The 17,219-nt window shown below is 33.4% G+C and overlaps 1 protein-coding gene across 7 annotated transcripts in view; it reads left to right on the top strand.

The window, feature by feature from the left end:
• Positions 1-17,219, top strand: part of CCDC178 (coiled-coil domain containing 178) — a 448,169-nt gene that overhangs the window by 79,077 nt on the left and 351,873 nt on the right. For all 7 annotated transcript variants that reach the window (XR_003517014.1, XR_003517013.1, XM_027576648.1 and 4 more), the window contains 3 exons: positions 1,226-1,426; positions 5,385-5,605; positions 10,921-11,063. Coding sequence is in view for 5 of the 7 variants with exons in the window: in XM_027576648.1 (XP_027432449.1) it covers positions 1,226-1,426; positions 5,385-5,605; positions 10,921-11,063 (565 nt within the window). In the remaining 2 variants the exon portion in view is untranslated. The remainder of the gene's footprint in view (positions 1-1,225; positions 1,427-5,384; positions 5,606-10,920; positions 11,064-17,219) is intronic.

Below are 17,219 nucleotides of genomic sequence, written 5' to 3'. Positions count from 1 at the left end.
ATAGATCATAAGTTGGCTAGAGAACACAGTGTTCACTGTATATGTTGTCATGAAAAAAACCAGACAGTTAAGGATATAAAGTGTCGAAGATGTGGTAGAATATGAAAAAAGAAGACAGTAGACCAAATAAATATAGACCAAATAAAGGGCCAGTACATAAAAGATAGTTTTTATGCATTACAATAGAGAAACCTGTTTCTCAAGAATTCTTCTCAGGCAGCATGTTGAATTTCTTTGATAAGCTTACTAGGTTAGAAGTAGAAACTGTATGACTACTGAGATTGTACTTATAACCAATATGTAATATTATCTTCTAGCAGAAAATTATTGCTTTATTGTCCAAATCAAAACAAAACAAAACAGAGGTCTATTAAGTTGCCTTTTTTTTTTGAACCAGTTTTACTGTTTTTCTTCTAGCCTCAGCTCTTTGAAGCTTTGCCTTTCTTGACACTTTGTGTTCGTTTATGTCTTCTTGTCATGTCACATTTTGGCAAAAGTCACTGTTTACAAGTATAAATCTCACCAGAGTGGAACCCATATCCATCTTCCTTACTGATCTATCTCTGGGGAGAGAGTGTATTGCCCAGAACATAACAGGCTCTGCATGTTTCTAGTATAAATAGATGAATTGAATACCCATGTTAATCATTTTGTTAACATTAAACCATATCTTTTCAGAGCTGTGAACCAGGAATCACAAGTATCTCTCATTACAGGAGTTAATTTGTGTCATAACTAAATAAATGGAATTTGGAAACAATGAATTCCTGGCAGGACTAACTAGGGATGTTATTTTCTGATAAGGAATACAAAGTATTGTTTCTAGGACCCATCTGAGGATTTTCAGTATTTATCTGATGTAATCATTATGATTCGCTTTTGTCATAGAATGAGAGGAAACACAAGCATAATTTAAAAATAAAGCTCTATAATATAGCTTATGAAGAAAACATTTTTAGATAAAATATGCATGAAGATATTGCTTGAGATTATTCTAATTATTTTATAAAATGTTCACTTAAAAATTTGTCTTCAAAGGTTATAATTAATGTTATGATTTTATTATAATAAAACTGTCCTTAAAAGGCTAATTAATTTTTCTAAAATTCTCTCATTAAACATATAAATATTAAAAAGAATAATGATACAACTAGTACCTGTGTTCCCACCACCTCCTTTATAGACTGATTTATTAACAAATGTGAATACATATTTCTGTTTTAAGATGAAAAGTGTCCAGAATTAAAGCAGGAAATGGGAACATTGCTATCAGAGGCCATTCATCTCATTAAAAGTCTAGAAACTGACCGTGCAGAAGCTGAAGAAGCTTTAAAACAACAAAAATCAAGAAAGAAGAAGATTCACATGAAAATTGATTCTTGGTCAGTCTGGAGACTTCAAGAAATCCCATTAGCTGTGCAGAAAGGTAATAATAAGAATTTTTTCATATTGCCATTTACTTATTCAAGAGGCATAAATAATCAATTGAAGATCTGAAAAAGAGTCAGCTCTGACCATATTGTTTTGCATCCAAACCAGTGAACTTTTTGATAGATGCTATTAATGATAATGCTGATATCATTTATATAGCTGGGACTGCACTGAGCAAAACTGGACCTTCTGTAGTTTGGTGTTTGTTGGTAATTCTATAGTATTTATGGTAACATGGGACATTTAAATTTTTGGCACATATTTCCTATGATGACTACATTATTTGAGTACTTGAAATTTAGAAATTTAAGTGATTCCCAATTGGTGTCATTGGCTAAATCTTTAAATCTAGGAAAATAAGAGTTTTAAAGTGATATTTGGCAGCATGCATCTACTTTTGAGAATTCAGTAGTAGATTTTATTGAGAACTTCTAGCAGGCAATAAAACTGGAGATGTTTCCAAGAGTCATGTAGGTAACATGTTTCAAAAGGAAACACTGTTTTTTTGTTTTAGACTATAGAATAAGGGACCTATGGTAAAGTATTAAACAGTCTAAGGGCATTGGATTTTTTATTCTCCAAATACTGCCTGTTGAGCATGCCTACTACATGATTCTGCTGAGGCTGGACTTTGTTTATAAGTAAATTTTAATTCAGTTAAAAATTTTAATTCAGGATTCACATGCTTTATAAGTGGGTTATATTAGGGAGCTGATAAGCCCATCGTTTAAACTAAGACACTTTTGAGAGGAAAAGAGAGGCTATTAATTATTACCCCGAGACATTAAATTGTCAAACTGAGTACTTACAAACACCTTTGTTATATGTCTTTTAAAACTATAGTTTTCAAGTAGGGTGTGCACATTTTAGGGAGTTGCAAGAAAAGATTAGAACTTTTATTTATATTTTTAAACTTTATTTTTTTTATTTTCTTTCTTGATTTGGGTTTTAGTTTTGCTTTTATTGTACCTGACAAAAAACAGCTACCCAGTCGTTCCTCGATTATGTTATTTTAATAAAATAAATTAAATGTAGTTTCAGTGACTGTTACTCCTTTTAAAGTAAAACTGAACTCACAGATTGAAGTCACCATTTGTTCACTGCCTTCTGGAGCAGAACTCAAAAAGCAGGAAATCACCCAGAGCCTGGACTGGATGAATTTAATTCAGGCTTTGTCTGTGCTCTTTGTTGCCCTTTACTAAAGAGTTAATTCTAAAAATTATGCAAAAAGTGCTCTAAACTCAGGTAAGAGTAGGCCCTTTTCTACACACACTTTAAAGTATGCATTTTACAAAACATTTGGTTTCTATAGCTGTTTATAAAAATAATTCAGGCTTGGAGTGAGTTTGTTCTGATTCACAAGGTTTTTGAATAGAATTTATGATGTGCATACTGTACTAATACAATAGCATAGGTATGTAATTTATAAATGTGTGTGTGTGTGTGTGTGTGTGTGTGTGTGTTAGAGGCAACCAAAGGTACAATAGGGTTAGAATAGGCATCCTGGGAAATTCTGGAGCCCAATAGATTTTTGAGCAGATTTACATTCACATCCACAAGGAGTCATCTGCAATTTTTATAAAAAAGATTTATTTATTTGAAAGAGAGAGCACGAGAGAGGCAGAGGGAGAGGGAGAGAGAATCAGACTCCATGCTGAGTGTGGAGCCCAAGGCAGAACTCGATCTTACAATGCTGAGACCACAACCTGACCTGAAACCAAGAATCAGACGCTTAGCCAACTGTGCCACCCAGACACCCCTGCAATTTTTAAAAATGTTTGGGAAGCCTTTCCTTGTCAGTAGTAGTAGAAAAGTCAGTGGTAGCTGGTTTTATTTAATATTTTGCTGATAACCTTATAAGAGTAGATAGTGTATTTTGTGTTTTATATGAAGTTCTACTTAAGGAATTGCCAAAATAAAATTAAATTGAGATACATACATGCACATTCTACATACCTTATAAATGCATTTTCAATGATGGAATATATTCTTGCCATTGGTGATAATTTATTGCTTGGGCTATCTTTGATTTAAAGATCTACCCAAAGGTCTTTAAAAAAACTATTAAAGATCTACTTAAAAAACTGAAATTTATGTTCATCTGCTTTATTTTATTTAAGTAGCTAACACATGCAATGAAATTTAAATTCATTATTACTATATGGTTTTTAGGTGCCTTCTGTTTATAAAATATTCCTGAAAAGTAATGTGCTTTCAGGAATATATTGCCTTTATATTGATATATTTAGGATAAAATTTCTAAATTTTATAAATTTTTTACAGGTTACAGAATTATATATTCTTATAGATTTTAGATTATCCAAGTCTGTGAGCTTATGTGACAAGAAAACTTTCAATCTCTTTAACAGCCTTAATATTAAGTATGATGTTTATAGGATTTCTAATAATTTTTATAAAAAACTTATAATTAATGAAAATATTAAAGAAATTCAATTTTTTCTAGATATCTTGTGGTCACTCCTCCAGACCCATCTATCCCCCTAACTAGCCCACTCACACTCGTATCTTCTGTTTTGTGATCCCTGAGGCTGACTGATAATGGATTGCATCAAAGATATCTTTTGTAATCCGTCTTCTTGCTGGTTCAACCACTGGGAATTAGGGGCAAGAGACCATGAAAGATAATGAAGAGTGAGGGTGGGGTTTTATACCCTTGGCTACTTTCCTTTCTACTTGGTCACCTCACCACCCCCCCCACAGAATGACAGCAACTGGCACCCAATATGCAGCCAATAATCTAACAAATGTCTTTTCATTTTCCTATCAAAAAAGATAATCAGAAATAAGTTTTTCATCAGAAATTAGGTGTTACATGAACTTATAAATTATAAAATTAGATATGTACAGCTGTATTTCCTTAAAAAATAAGAGTATGTGTATTTATTACACCCAAGCTAAAGTAATGACTCAGATTTCCCTGGTACTCTCATTGTACCTGCTTCTTTAGATTCTCTGTCTTTTCCTTACCCTACATTCATGTCTCCATGGGTACTTCCCAATGAGTGATTACCTAATGGAAGAGAAAAAAATCACAGACCGGTTTATGTATGGATTTTAATGGTATGTTGAAATAATCTGGGGAGCTACTGTTTTACAATCTCAGTATGGGAAGGGTGAAGACAGATTACCTTGAAGGAGAAATGTCCTGGGATACAAATGGGAAGTAGCAAAAAGGATGGCATAATGGGGGTTGGAAAGAACATGAATGTTAAGACTGGTGAAAGGAAGTCTAGGAGAGTATTCTGGGGACTGACCTTTCAGAGAGGATGGAGTGTGAAGATAACTGTGTCCCGTAGAGATGCTTACAAGAGTGCTTCTAATGTGGAAGATGATCTCAGCAATAACACAATCTTAAATCTTCTAATTTTGTTTTGCATTGTTTAGTCATGTGAATTAATGTTATTCACTACAATAATGCTTTGTAACAAATCACCTTGGAACTCAGTGGCTTACAACAATAAGCAATTTTTAATATAAGCTATCCTATTTGTAATAATTTTAAGTTGATTTTTTTGTGTTTTGATATATAATTGTATCAACAGAAAATAGTGTTTATTTTTTCCTTTCTGACATTTATAACTATCTCATTGTTTTACTTCTAGATTTTAGAAGGCCTCTACTCTTGCAGTTTCTCTCATTTTGTAATTCATAGAGTGGTTATACATAACCCAGTTTATACATTGATTGTAATAGGCAGGATTTGTACTAAAACAATTATTAGCTTGTAAAACATATGTTTTAATCCATTTGATAATAAATGATGAAAGTATATTTTATAATGCAATACTAAGATAACTTAAATTTAGTAAGCTTCACAGATAAGTAATTTCTGAATCTAAAGTATTTCATATGTCTCTATTATCAAATCAAGATTTCTTTCTGGAGTTCTTGTTTTAAAATCAGATTTTCTTTTGTTATTATTGTATGTCTAGAACATGAGGCCTATTTGAGAGATATTGTAGAATTACGATGGCATCTTGAAGATAAAGCTTATCAACTAAAACATTTTGAGGAACAAAAGGCAAAATTAGAAGAAGCTAATGCAAAACTTCAAGCAGACATAGACTACATGAATAAACTTGGTCCTTTAATTAACTCAAAACAGAACCAAGAACTTGAAGCTCTGAAAGAATTTTATACAAAAAAATTTGAGGTAAATGAATAAATGAATAGATATGCATTTTATAGATTGTTACTTAGTTATAAAAATATTTCAGCTATTAGAAATTAACATCTTTAAATGTTTCATTTTCACTAAAAATTGACCTATTTATTTCCCAAAGGAACTATTAAACTACACATAATACTGTCAGTTGATATTCATTTAAACTGTGTTATCTTCCCTTTTATACTTAGGAGTATAAATAATATTTAGTCTACCTACTAATACAATTTTGGAGATTTAAAAAAACATGATAATTTTGGAAGTTGTAAGTCAAGCTGGGAGAGAATGCAAGCAGAATATATCAGTCATTTTCATTGTTGATAATAAACTGTAAAATCTTTTCAATGATTAACATTTAACTCTCCTATTGTGGGATTGTATTATAGAAAAATAAATTATTTATACCTGCCACTAAATGAGCAAATTTAATTCATATTTATTTTTTATTATTTCAAAGTAAATAGAGTTGTTAAATGTGTCCTGTATTCTCAACAGTACCATTTTCCCCCATCACTCTCCAAAGACAACCTTATCAGGAAAATCTGTTTCTAGGTGAAATTTGTATATTTTTATACATATATATATGTGTGTGTGTGTGTGTGTATTTAACCACAGTGCATGGTTTCATTATTCTTCAAATAGTATCAAACATTGTATAAGTTCCTGCAGGTTGTTTTTTAATCTGACATTGTTTTAGAGGTCAAGCTACTATTCATTCGTTTTACTTGCTGTTTTGGATTTGACACCAAAAGCAAAGCTGACAAAAGCAAAAATAAACAAGTGGGGATACATCAACCTAAAAGCTTCTACATGACAAGAGGAACCATCAACAAAATGAAAAGACAATCTACTGAATGGGAGAAAATATTTGCAAATCATATATCTGATAAGGGGTTAATATCCGAAATAAAGAACTTCATACCACTCAACACCAAAATAAGACAATGATTTAAAAATGGGCAGAAGATCTGAATAGATATTTTTCCAAAGAAGACATACAGATAACCAACAAGTACATGAAAAGATTCTCAACATCACTATTCATCAGGGAAATGCAAATCAAAACCACAGTGAGAGATCATCTCATACTTGTCAGAATGGCTATTATCAAAAAGACAAGAAGTAACAAGTGTTGGCAAAGATGTGGAAAAAAGGGAACCTTTGCATACTGTTGCTGGGAATGTAAATTGGTGCAACCACTGTGGAAAACAGTATGGAGGTTTCTCAAGTTAAAAATGGAACTGTCATATGACTCAGCAATTCCACTTCTGGGTATTTATTAGGAGAAAAAATACAAATTGAAAAGCTGTGTGCACCCCCATGTTCACTGATGCATTATTTACCATAGCCAAGATATTGAAACAACCTAAGTGTCCATCAATGGATGAATGGATCAAGAAGATGTGGTGTGTGTGTGTGTGTGTGTGTGTGTGTGTGTGTGTGTGTAATGGAATATTACTCAGCCTAAAAAAAGAATGAAATCTTTCCATTTGCAACAACAGGGATGTACCTTGAGGGCATTATGTTAAGTGAAGTAAGTCAGACAGAGGAAGACAAATACCATATGATCTCACTTATATGTAGAATCAAAAGAAAAACAAAACAAAACAAAAAAACAATTTCATGGATACAGAGAACAGATTGGTGATTGCCCGATGCAGGGGTTAGAAGATGAATGAAAAGGGAGTCAAAAAGTACAAACTTCTAGTTATAAAATATATAAGTCATGGGGATTTAATGTACAGTGTGGTGATCATAGTTAATACTATTGTATTACATACTTGAAAGTTGCTAAGAAAGTACATCTTAAAAGTTCTCATCACAAGAAAAAAATTCTAGCTATGTATGGCAATGGATGTTAACTAGACTTACTGTGGTGATCATTTCACAGTATACCGAAATATTGAATCATTATGTTTTATACCTGAAACTATTGTATATTAATTGTAGCTCATTAAAAAATTTTTTAAACTTTTATGCATCAAAGGACACTATCAATATCCGATGAAAGGTTAATATCCAAAATATGTCAAGAACTTACATAACACCAAAAAAGTAATACAATTAAAAGATGGACAGAGGACCTGAAAGACATCTTTCCAAAGAAGACACACAGATGGCCAACAGATACATGAAAAGATGCTTAACATCTAATCAGGGAAGTATAAATCAAAACCGTACTGAGATCACCTTGCACCTTTCAGAATAGCTAGAATCAAAGAGACAAAAAGTAGCAAGTGTTGGCAAGGATATGGAAAAAAAGGATATACACTGTTGTGGGAATGTAAATTGGTGCATCCACAGTGGAAAACAGTGTGGAGGTTCCTCAAAAAATTAAAAATAGAAATACCATATGATCTAGTAATTCCACTACTGGGGATTTACCCAAATAAAACAAAAACACTAATTCAAAAGATATATGTACCCCTTTCTTAATGTAGCATTATTTACAACAACCAAGATATGGAAACAACCTCCATGTCCATCGATAGGTGAATGGATAAAGAAGATGTGTACATATATACAATAGAATATTACTTAGCCATAAAATATGACAAAATCTTGCCATTTGTGCCAACATGGATGAACCTCTAGAGGATATAATGCTAAGTGAAAAAATCAATCAGAGAAAGACAAATATTGTATGATTTCATTGTGTGGAATCTGAAAAACAAACAAAAACTAGAAATAGACCTATAAATACAGAGAACAAAGTGACGGCTGCCAGAGGGGAGGTAGTGGAAGGATAGGCAAATGGATAAAGAGGAACGGGAGGCACAGGCTTCCAGTTATGGAATAAATAAGTCAGTGGGATAAGAGGTACAGCATAATAGGGGCGCCTGGATGGCCCAGTCAGTTAAGTGTCTGACTCTTGGTTTTGGCTCAGGTGGTGATCTCAGGGTCATAAGATTGAGCCCTGTGTCAATCTCCATGCTCAGTGCAGAGTCTGCTCGAGATTCTCCCTTCCTCCTTCTGCCCATCCCATGCTTTCTCTCTCTCTCTTTCTCAGATAAATAAATAAATCCTTAAGGGAAAAAAAAGGTACAGCATAGGAAATATAGTCAATGATACTGTAATAGCGTTGTATGGTGACAAATGGTAGCTACACTTGTGGTGAGCACAGCATAATGTATGGATTTGTTGAATCACTATGTTGTACTCCTGAAACTAACATTGTGTGTCAACTGTATGTCAATGAAAAAAAGTAAAAAAGTATACTATCAGAAAAGTAAAAAAATATATATATCTATAGAATGAGAGAAAATATTGCAAATTACACTTGAGAAGGGTATAGTACCTAGAATATATAAAGAACTTTCAAATTCCACAACCCAAGACAAACAACCAAATTAAAAATGGGCAAAGGACTTGAATAGATATATCTCCAAAGACATACAAATGGGCAGCAAACATTTGAAAAGATAGATGCTCAACATCATTAGTCATTAGGGAAATGCAAACCAAAACCACAATGACATACCACTCATAGCCATTAGGATGGGAATAAATATAACACAGAAAATAACAAGTTTTAGTGTCTATGTGGAAAAATTGGAACTGTGGTACTTTGCTGGTAGAAATGTAAAATGGTTGCAGATGCTGTGGAAGAGACTCTGGCATTTCCTCAAAAAGTTTAACACAAAATACCATATGCTCTAGCAATTATACTCTGAGGTATATGGTCCAAAGAATTGAAAACTGATAATCAAAAAAACAAAAGGAAAAGTTGTACATAAATGTTCATAGCAGCAGTGTTTGTATTAGCCCAAGGTGGAAACAACCCCATGTCCATCACCTGATTAATGACTAAATAAAATGTGATATATCTATACCATTGAAAGAAATTAAAAAAAAAATGAAGTATTGTTATATGTCACAACACAAATCAACTTTGAGGCATTATGCTAAATAAAGAAGCCAAACACAAAACATCACATCCTGTATGGTTTCATTTATGTGAAATATCCAGGATAGATAAATCCATAAAACAAAACAGATTAGTGATTGCTAGGGGCCAGGGGATGTGTAATGTGGTGTTTTATTTATAGTCCCTTTATCATATAACTTTATTTTATTTTATTCTGCTGTCTTGACTCAGTTTCGGGGTCCTGGCTAGAGATCTGCTAAAATAACTAATTGCTTAAAGGACTCAAGGCCTTTAGTCAGTGTGCTTGAGCCCTACTACATAACTTGCAAATTGCAGATACTTGCAAATCAAGTTCCAGGGCTCTATGTTGCCTCCAAATTCTGCAAGCAGCCCAGCCTCATAACACCACAGAGCCACAAGAGTATTATGCACATCAATTGGAGTGAGTATCAATGGAGGAAGTATATACCAGTGCCACACGGACCCAACTCAAGAGCTTGTCTTGGAGATGAATTTGTCTCATATGATGTAACCTGGTTCCCGACATGGAGACCACCACCCCAGCAATGCCTACAGGTTACCTCTTCTAAAGGTGCTGACAAATTGGACATGGGATACTTGATATTAGGAATTCTGTTATGTTTCCTGACCTCTTGTTTGCTTAGCTCATCATTCTGGTGCACTCCTTGCTCTCTACTAAAATGTATACCCCTACATTCCTGTGCCTAAAGGATAATCTTGTAGAGGCTATTACTACCTGTGCTATTCGAAAAATTAGTGAACATTATTGCTTTTTTCAGGAAGCAATTGCCTTTTTTCAGTCCACCAATTGACCCACTGGGGAGGGGACTGTTCACTTCCTACTGCCTTCTACTCCCCTCCCTCTAACTTTCCAGCAGGACATCCAGACTACAACTATTTCTTCTCCATAGGTTGACAGAGAAGGGAGAAATGGAGAGGGAAGGGAGAATGTTTATGATATTTGATAATTAATAAAAACAATAAAAATGGAGTATTTTGGACCCTTTCATTAAGGTAATAATGGTTATTCCTGAGAGGGTTATAATTGGTTTCATTTACTTTTTCATCTGTGTTTTCTGATTTTTCTACCATAAAGTATTATTTCAACAATAAAAACAATAAAAAGTAGCAATTCTTTTGTAGGTTAAAAAATAATTATTTTGCTCATGTCACCTGTAATATTGAACTTATTTTCTTCAATAACTTCTATACATCCCTACTATTAATGCTTTTCAGACTAGTGGAAACCTAAAACTTTACTGTGCTAAACAGATTAGTATGGGAAGAAAATCAATGTAAAGAACTTTTCTTTAGATCAAAACTACTCTAAGTCCTTTCTCTGATTTTTCTCTTGCCTGATTCTTTTAATTACCCATTAAGTGCATGTATTAATAAAAATATTTTTCATTTCTAGGTAATGGAGTTATACAAACAAATTCATGAAGAACTTGAAGAAGCTATAGAAGATGTTGAAAATGCCAAATTGAATGCTAAACAAATTAGACAAGACATGGAGCAAGACATTCATAGTGATGAAACAAGCATAGAAGCCTACAAGTAAGAATTTTTCACTAATGCTGCTTATAGCATTTAGAACAAAAATATTGATTAAAATGTAACTTATATTCCTGTATAAAGAATTCAGATAATGAGAAAGGAAAGAATCTAAATCACCCATATTTATCTTATCACCAACTTTATATATAAATTAAAATATATGTCTTTTACATATGTAATATACATATGTATAGATTCTTAAGGTACTATTTTTCTGTCATTTTATTTTATTTATAGGTTTTTTTAAATTTTAATTCCATTGTTGTCAACATACAGTGTTATATTATTTTCAGGTGTACAGTATAGTGATTTAACAATTCTGTACATTACTTAGTGCTCATCATGATAAACGTACTCTTTAATCCCCATCACCTATTTCACCCATTCCCCCTCCCATATTCCCTCTGGTAACCATTAGTTTGTTCTCTGTAGTTAAGAGTCTGTGTCTTGATTTTTCTCTTTTTTCCCCTTTGCTCACTTGTTTTATTTCTTAAATTCCACATATTAGTGAAATCATATGTTATTTGTCTTTCTCTGACTGACTTATTTTGCTTAGCCCGATACGCTCTAGCTCCAGCCATGTTGTTGCAAATGGCAAGATTTCATTCCCTTTTATGCCTGAATAATATTCCCTTGTATATATATACCACATCTTCTTCATCCATTGGTATATCAATGGACAATTGGGCTGCTTCCATAATTTGGCTATTGCGAATATTGTTGCAATAAACATAGGGGCGCATGTATCCCTTTGAATTAGTGTTTTTGTATTTTGGGGGTAAATAACCCAGTAGTACAATTACTGGATCATAGGATAGTTCTATTTTTAACTTATTGAGGAATTTTCCACTATTTTCCACAGTGGCTTCACCAGTTTGCTTTCCCACCAACAGTGCACGAAGGATCCTTTTTCTCCATATCCTCGCCAACACCTGTTGTTTCTTGTGTTTTTTATTTTAGCCATTCTGACAGGTGTGAGGTGATATCTCATCATAGTTTTGATTTTAATTTCCCTGATGATGAGGCATGTTGAGCATATTTTCATGTGTCTGTTGGCCATCTGTATGTCTTCTTTGGAAAAATGTCTGTTCATGTCTTCTGCCCATTTTTTAATTGGATTATTTGTTTTTTGGGTGTTGAGTTCTGTCAGTTCTTCATGTATTTTTCATATTAACCCTTTATCAGATATGTCATTTGCAAACATCTCCCATTCAATAGGTTGCCTTTTAGTTTTTTTGATTGTTTCCTTTACTGTACAGAAGCTTTTCATTTTGATGTAGTCCCAATATTTTGTTTTTCTTTCCCTTACCTCAGGAGACCTATCTAGACAGATGTTGCTATGGCCAGTGTCAGAGAAATTACTGCCTGGGATCTCTTCTAGGACTTCTATGGTTTCAGATCTTACATTTAGGTCTTTAATCCATTTTGAATTTATTATTGTATATGGTGTAAGAAAGTGGTCCAGTTTCATTCTTTTGCATGTAGCTGTCCAGTTTTCCTACCAGCATTTGTTGAAGAGACTTTTTTTTCCCATTGTATATTCATTCCTCCTTTGTCAAAGAATAAATGATCATATAATTGCAGGTTTATTTCTGGGTTTTCTACTTTGTTCCATTGATTTATGTGTCTGTTTTTGTGCCAGTACCATACTGTTTTGATTGCTACAGCTTTGTAGTATAGCTTGAAGTCCAGAATTGTGATGTCTCCAGCTTTGCTTTTCTCTTTCAGGATTGCTTTAGCTTTTTGGATTCTTTTGTTGTTCCCTACAAATTTTAGAATTGCTTGTTCTAGTTCTGTGAAAAATGCTGTTGGTATTTTGATAGGGATTGCATTTAATGTGTAGATTGCTTTGGGTAGTATAGACTTTCTAAAAATATTTGATTTTCCAATCCATGAGCATGGAATGTCTGTCCATTTCTTTATGTCATCTTCAATTTCTTTCATCAGTGTCTTATAGTTTTCAAAGTACAGATTTTTCACTTCTATGGTTAAGTTTATTCTTAATTATCTTACTATTTTTGGTGCAGTTATAGATGGGATCATTTTCTTAATTTCTCCTTTTTCTGCTTCATTATTAGTGTATAGAAATGTATGTTAACTAACTAGAGTTTAAATAAAAACTTAAAACAAGAAAAAAAAAGAAATGCAACAGATTTCTGTACATTGATTTTTTGTATACTGTGACTTTACTGAATTCATTTATCAGAACGAGTAGTTTTTTGATGAAGTCTTCATGGTTTTCTATATATTGTATCATGTTATCTGCAAATAGTGAAAGTTTTACTTCTTCCTTAAAAATTTGGATGCCTTTTATTTCTTTTTGTTGTCTGATTGCTATGGCTTGGACTTCCAGTACTGTGTTGAATGAAAGTGATGAGAGTGGACATCCTTGTCTTGTTCCTGACCATATGTGAAAAGCTCTGTTTTTCCCTAATAAGTATGATGTTTGCTGTGGGTTTTTCACATAAGGCCTTTATTATGTTAGGGTATGTTCCCTCTAAACCTGCTTTGTTGAGGGTTTTTATAATGCATGATGTTGTACTTTGTCAAATGCTTTTTCTGCTTCTATTGAAATGGTTTTATCCTTTCTCTTATTGATGTGATGTATCATGTTGATTAATTTTTTAAAATTGGACCACCCTTGCATCCTGAGAATAAATACCACTCAATTGTAGTAAATTTTACTGTATTGCTGGATTTGGTTTGCTAGTATTTTATTGACAACTTTTGCATCTATGTTTTATCAGCAATATTGGCCTGTAATTCTATTTGGTTTTTTTTTGAGGGGGTGGGTTTGACTGATTTTTTATGGATACGCTTTTTTGGATACACTTATTTATTTTTTTTTTTTTGGTGCCTTTATTTGGTATTGGTATTATGGTAATGCTGGCCTCATAGAATGAATTTGGAAGTTTATCTTCCTCTTCTATTTTTTGCAATAGTTTGAGAAGAAATGTTTGGTAGAATACACCTCTGAAGCTGTTTGGTCCTGGACTTTTGTTTGTTGGGAGTTTTTTGTTTACTGATCCAATTTCATTGCTGGTAATCAGTCTGTTCAAATTTTTTATTTCTTCCTGATTCAGTTATGGTAGGTTATGTTTCTAGGAATTTATCCATTTCTTCTAGGTTGTCCAATTTTTGGCATACAATTTTTCATAATATTTTCATTTAATTGTATTTCTGTGGTGTTGGTTGTTATTTCACCTCTTTAATTTGTGATTTTGTTTATTTGAGTCCTCCTTTTTTCTGTCTTTTTTTTTTTTGATGAGTCTGCCTGGAGTTTTATAAATTTTGTTGATCTTTTCAAAAACCAGCTTCTGGTTTCATTGGTCTATTCTACTGTTTTATTAGTTTCTCTGTCATTTATTTCTGCTTTAGTCTTTCTTCTTTCCTTCCTTCTCTTGGTTTTAAGTTTTGTTTGTTATTCTTTTTCTACCTCCTTTAAGTGTAAGGTTAGGTTTGATTCTTTTTTTTCTTGCTTCTTGACATATTGCTATAAACATCCCTCTTCAAACCATCTTTGCTGCATCCCAAATATTTGAATCCTTTTGTTTTTATTTTTATTTGTTTCCATGTAATTATTTATTTCTTTTTTGATTTCTTGTTTGACCCATTCATTGTTCAGTAGCATATTATTTAACCTCCATGTATTTGTGGTCTTTCCAGATTTTTCTTGTGGTTGATTTCTAGTTTCATAGCATTGTGGTCAGAAAAGATATATAGCATCACTTAAATGTTTTTTAATTTGTTGAGACTTGTTTTATAGCCTAATATGTGATCTATTTTGGAAAATATTTGTGTGCACTTGACTTGAAAAGAGTGTGTATTTTGCTGTTTTAGGATGGAATGTTAAGTCCGTCTAATCCAGTATGTCATTCAAAGCCACTGTTTCCTTGTTGATTTTCTGTTTTGGTGATCTGTCTGCTGATGTAAGTGGAGTATTAAAGTCCCCTACTATTATTGTATTATTATCAATTAATTCCTTTAAGTTTTTTATTAACTTCTTTATGTATTTGGGTACTTCCACATTGAGTACATAAATATTTACAATTGTTATATCTTCTTGGATTGTCCCCTTTATTATTACATAGTGCCCTTCTTTGTCTCTTATTACAGTCTTTGCTTAAAAGTCTATTTTGTCTGTTACATGTATTGCTACCCCAGCGTTCTTTTGACATCCATTTGCATGATAAATGTTTCTCCATCCCCTCACTTTTAATCTGCGTGTGTCTTTAGCTCCAAAATGAGTCTCTTGTAGACAGCATATAGATGGCTCTTATTTTTTTATCTTCTCTGTCACCATGTCTTTTTTTTTTTTTTTTTTTGGAGTGTTTAGTCCATTTGTATTCAAAGTAATTATTGATAGATATGTATATGTTGCCATTTTGTTACTTGTTTTGTGGTTGTTTTTGTGGTTTTTCCCTGATCCTTTCTTCTCTTGCTCTCTTTCATAGGTTTTACTGGTTTTTGATTTTTGGGTACCATTAGGTTTTTATATAGCATCTTCTCCATATAGCAGTGTATATTAAGTTGATGATTGCTTAAGTGGAACCCATTCTTTACTCCTCTCTCCCCAAGTTTTAGGTATATGGTGTCATATTTTATGTCTTTTTATTTTGTAAATCCCTTGACTGATTTTTGTAGATACACTTATTTTTACTGCTTTTGTGTTTTCTATTTCATACTTTCACTTATGGTCTTTCCACTCAGAGAGTCCTCCTTAATATTTCTTGTAGGGTTAGTTGATTGGTCATGACTCCTTTAGTTTTCATTGGTCTGAGAAACTCTTTGTCTCTCCTATTATTCTGAATTATAGCCCTCCTGGATAGAGTATTCTTGGCTGCAGATTTTTCCCTCTCACCACTTTGAATATATCATTTTACTCCTCCTGGCCTGCAAAGTTTTCTGCTGAAACATTTGCTGATAGCCTTATAGGATTTCCCTTGTATGTAACTGTATTCTTTTTTCTTGCTGCTTTTAAAATTCTTTCTTTATCACTACTTTTTGCCTTTTTAATTACTATGTGTCTTGGTGTAAACCTCTCTGGATTGGTTTTGTTGGGGGATCTCTATGCCTTCTGGATATGGATATCTATTTCCTTCCACAGAGTAGGGAAGTTTTCAGCTATTCTTTCTTCAAATAAATTTGCTGCCCCCTTTTCTCTCTCTTCTTCTTCTGGGATCTCTATAATGCAAATGTTAGTACGTTTGATGGAGTCACTGAGTTCCCTAAGTCTATTCTTAATTTGTATAATTCTTTTTTCTCTCACTTGCTCAGCTTGATTGTTTTCCTTTACTCTGTCTTCCAGGTCATTAATTTGTTCATCTGCTTCCTCTGCCTACTATTTATTCTGTTAAGTGTATTTTTTAATTTCAATTATTGTATTCTTCATCTCTGATTGGTTCTTTTTTATGTCTTTGTTAAGGGCCTCACTGATGTTCTCCACTCTTTTCTCAAGTCCAGTGCGTATCTTTATAATCATTACCTAACTTCTCTGCTAGCCATATTACTTGTATGGTTTCACTTAGGTCTCTTGCTGTGGTTTTGTCCTATTCTTTCATTTGGAACATATTTCTCTGTGTCCTCTTTTTGTCTAACTCTCCATGTCTGTTTCTGTATTTAGGAAAGTAAGCTATGTCTCCTGCTCTTGAAGGTAATGGCCTTATGAGGACAAGGTCCTGCAGTGCTCTTCAGGGCAGTGTTCCCCAGGACCTGGCACTTCAGGAGTGTATCTTATGTGTGTTGCCTATTCTTTTCTATTGTGTTCTGGCCTCTTTTTCCTTCAGTCCAGTCAGTTGCAGAAGCTCTCTTTGCTTGTTGTGGGCAGTATTTGGTCCCAGCTAGATGGGGCGCATTTTAACAAGGTTCATGCTGGTCTGCTTGCAAAACGAGACCTGCCAACCCTGCTGCTAGATCTAGGCCCCGCAAAATTCATAGGTAGGTGACGTGGTTTTGGCAAAGTTTGCACTAGTATTCTGGGGGTGGGGCCCCACAGTGCAGGGACATGTTAAGCATGACTAGAAAGGACAGATCCACTGTAGTTAGAGGGGCCAGGGCTTTGTATAGGTAAGTTAGGCAGAGAGCATTGTTACTGTGCTGATACCTGTAGGTGGCCATGCGTTTATGTTGGGGGGCAGGGTAGGGAAATGACACCTG

The sequence above is a fragment of the Zalophus californianus genome, chromosome 14 (genome assembly GCF_009762305.2).
Source record: "Zalophus californianus isolate mZalCal1 chromosome 14, mZalCal1.pri.v2, whole genome shotgun sequence".
NCBI lineage: Eukaryota > Metazoa > Chordata > Mammalia > Carnivora > Otariidae > Zalophus > Zalophus californianus.
This window is presented reverse-complemented; position numbering and strand designations above follow the sequence as displayed.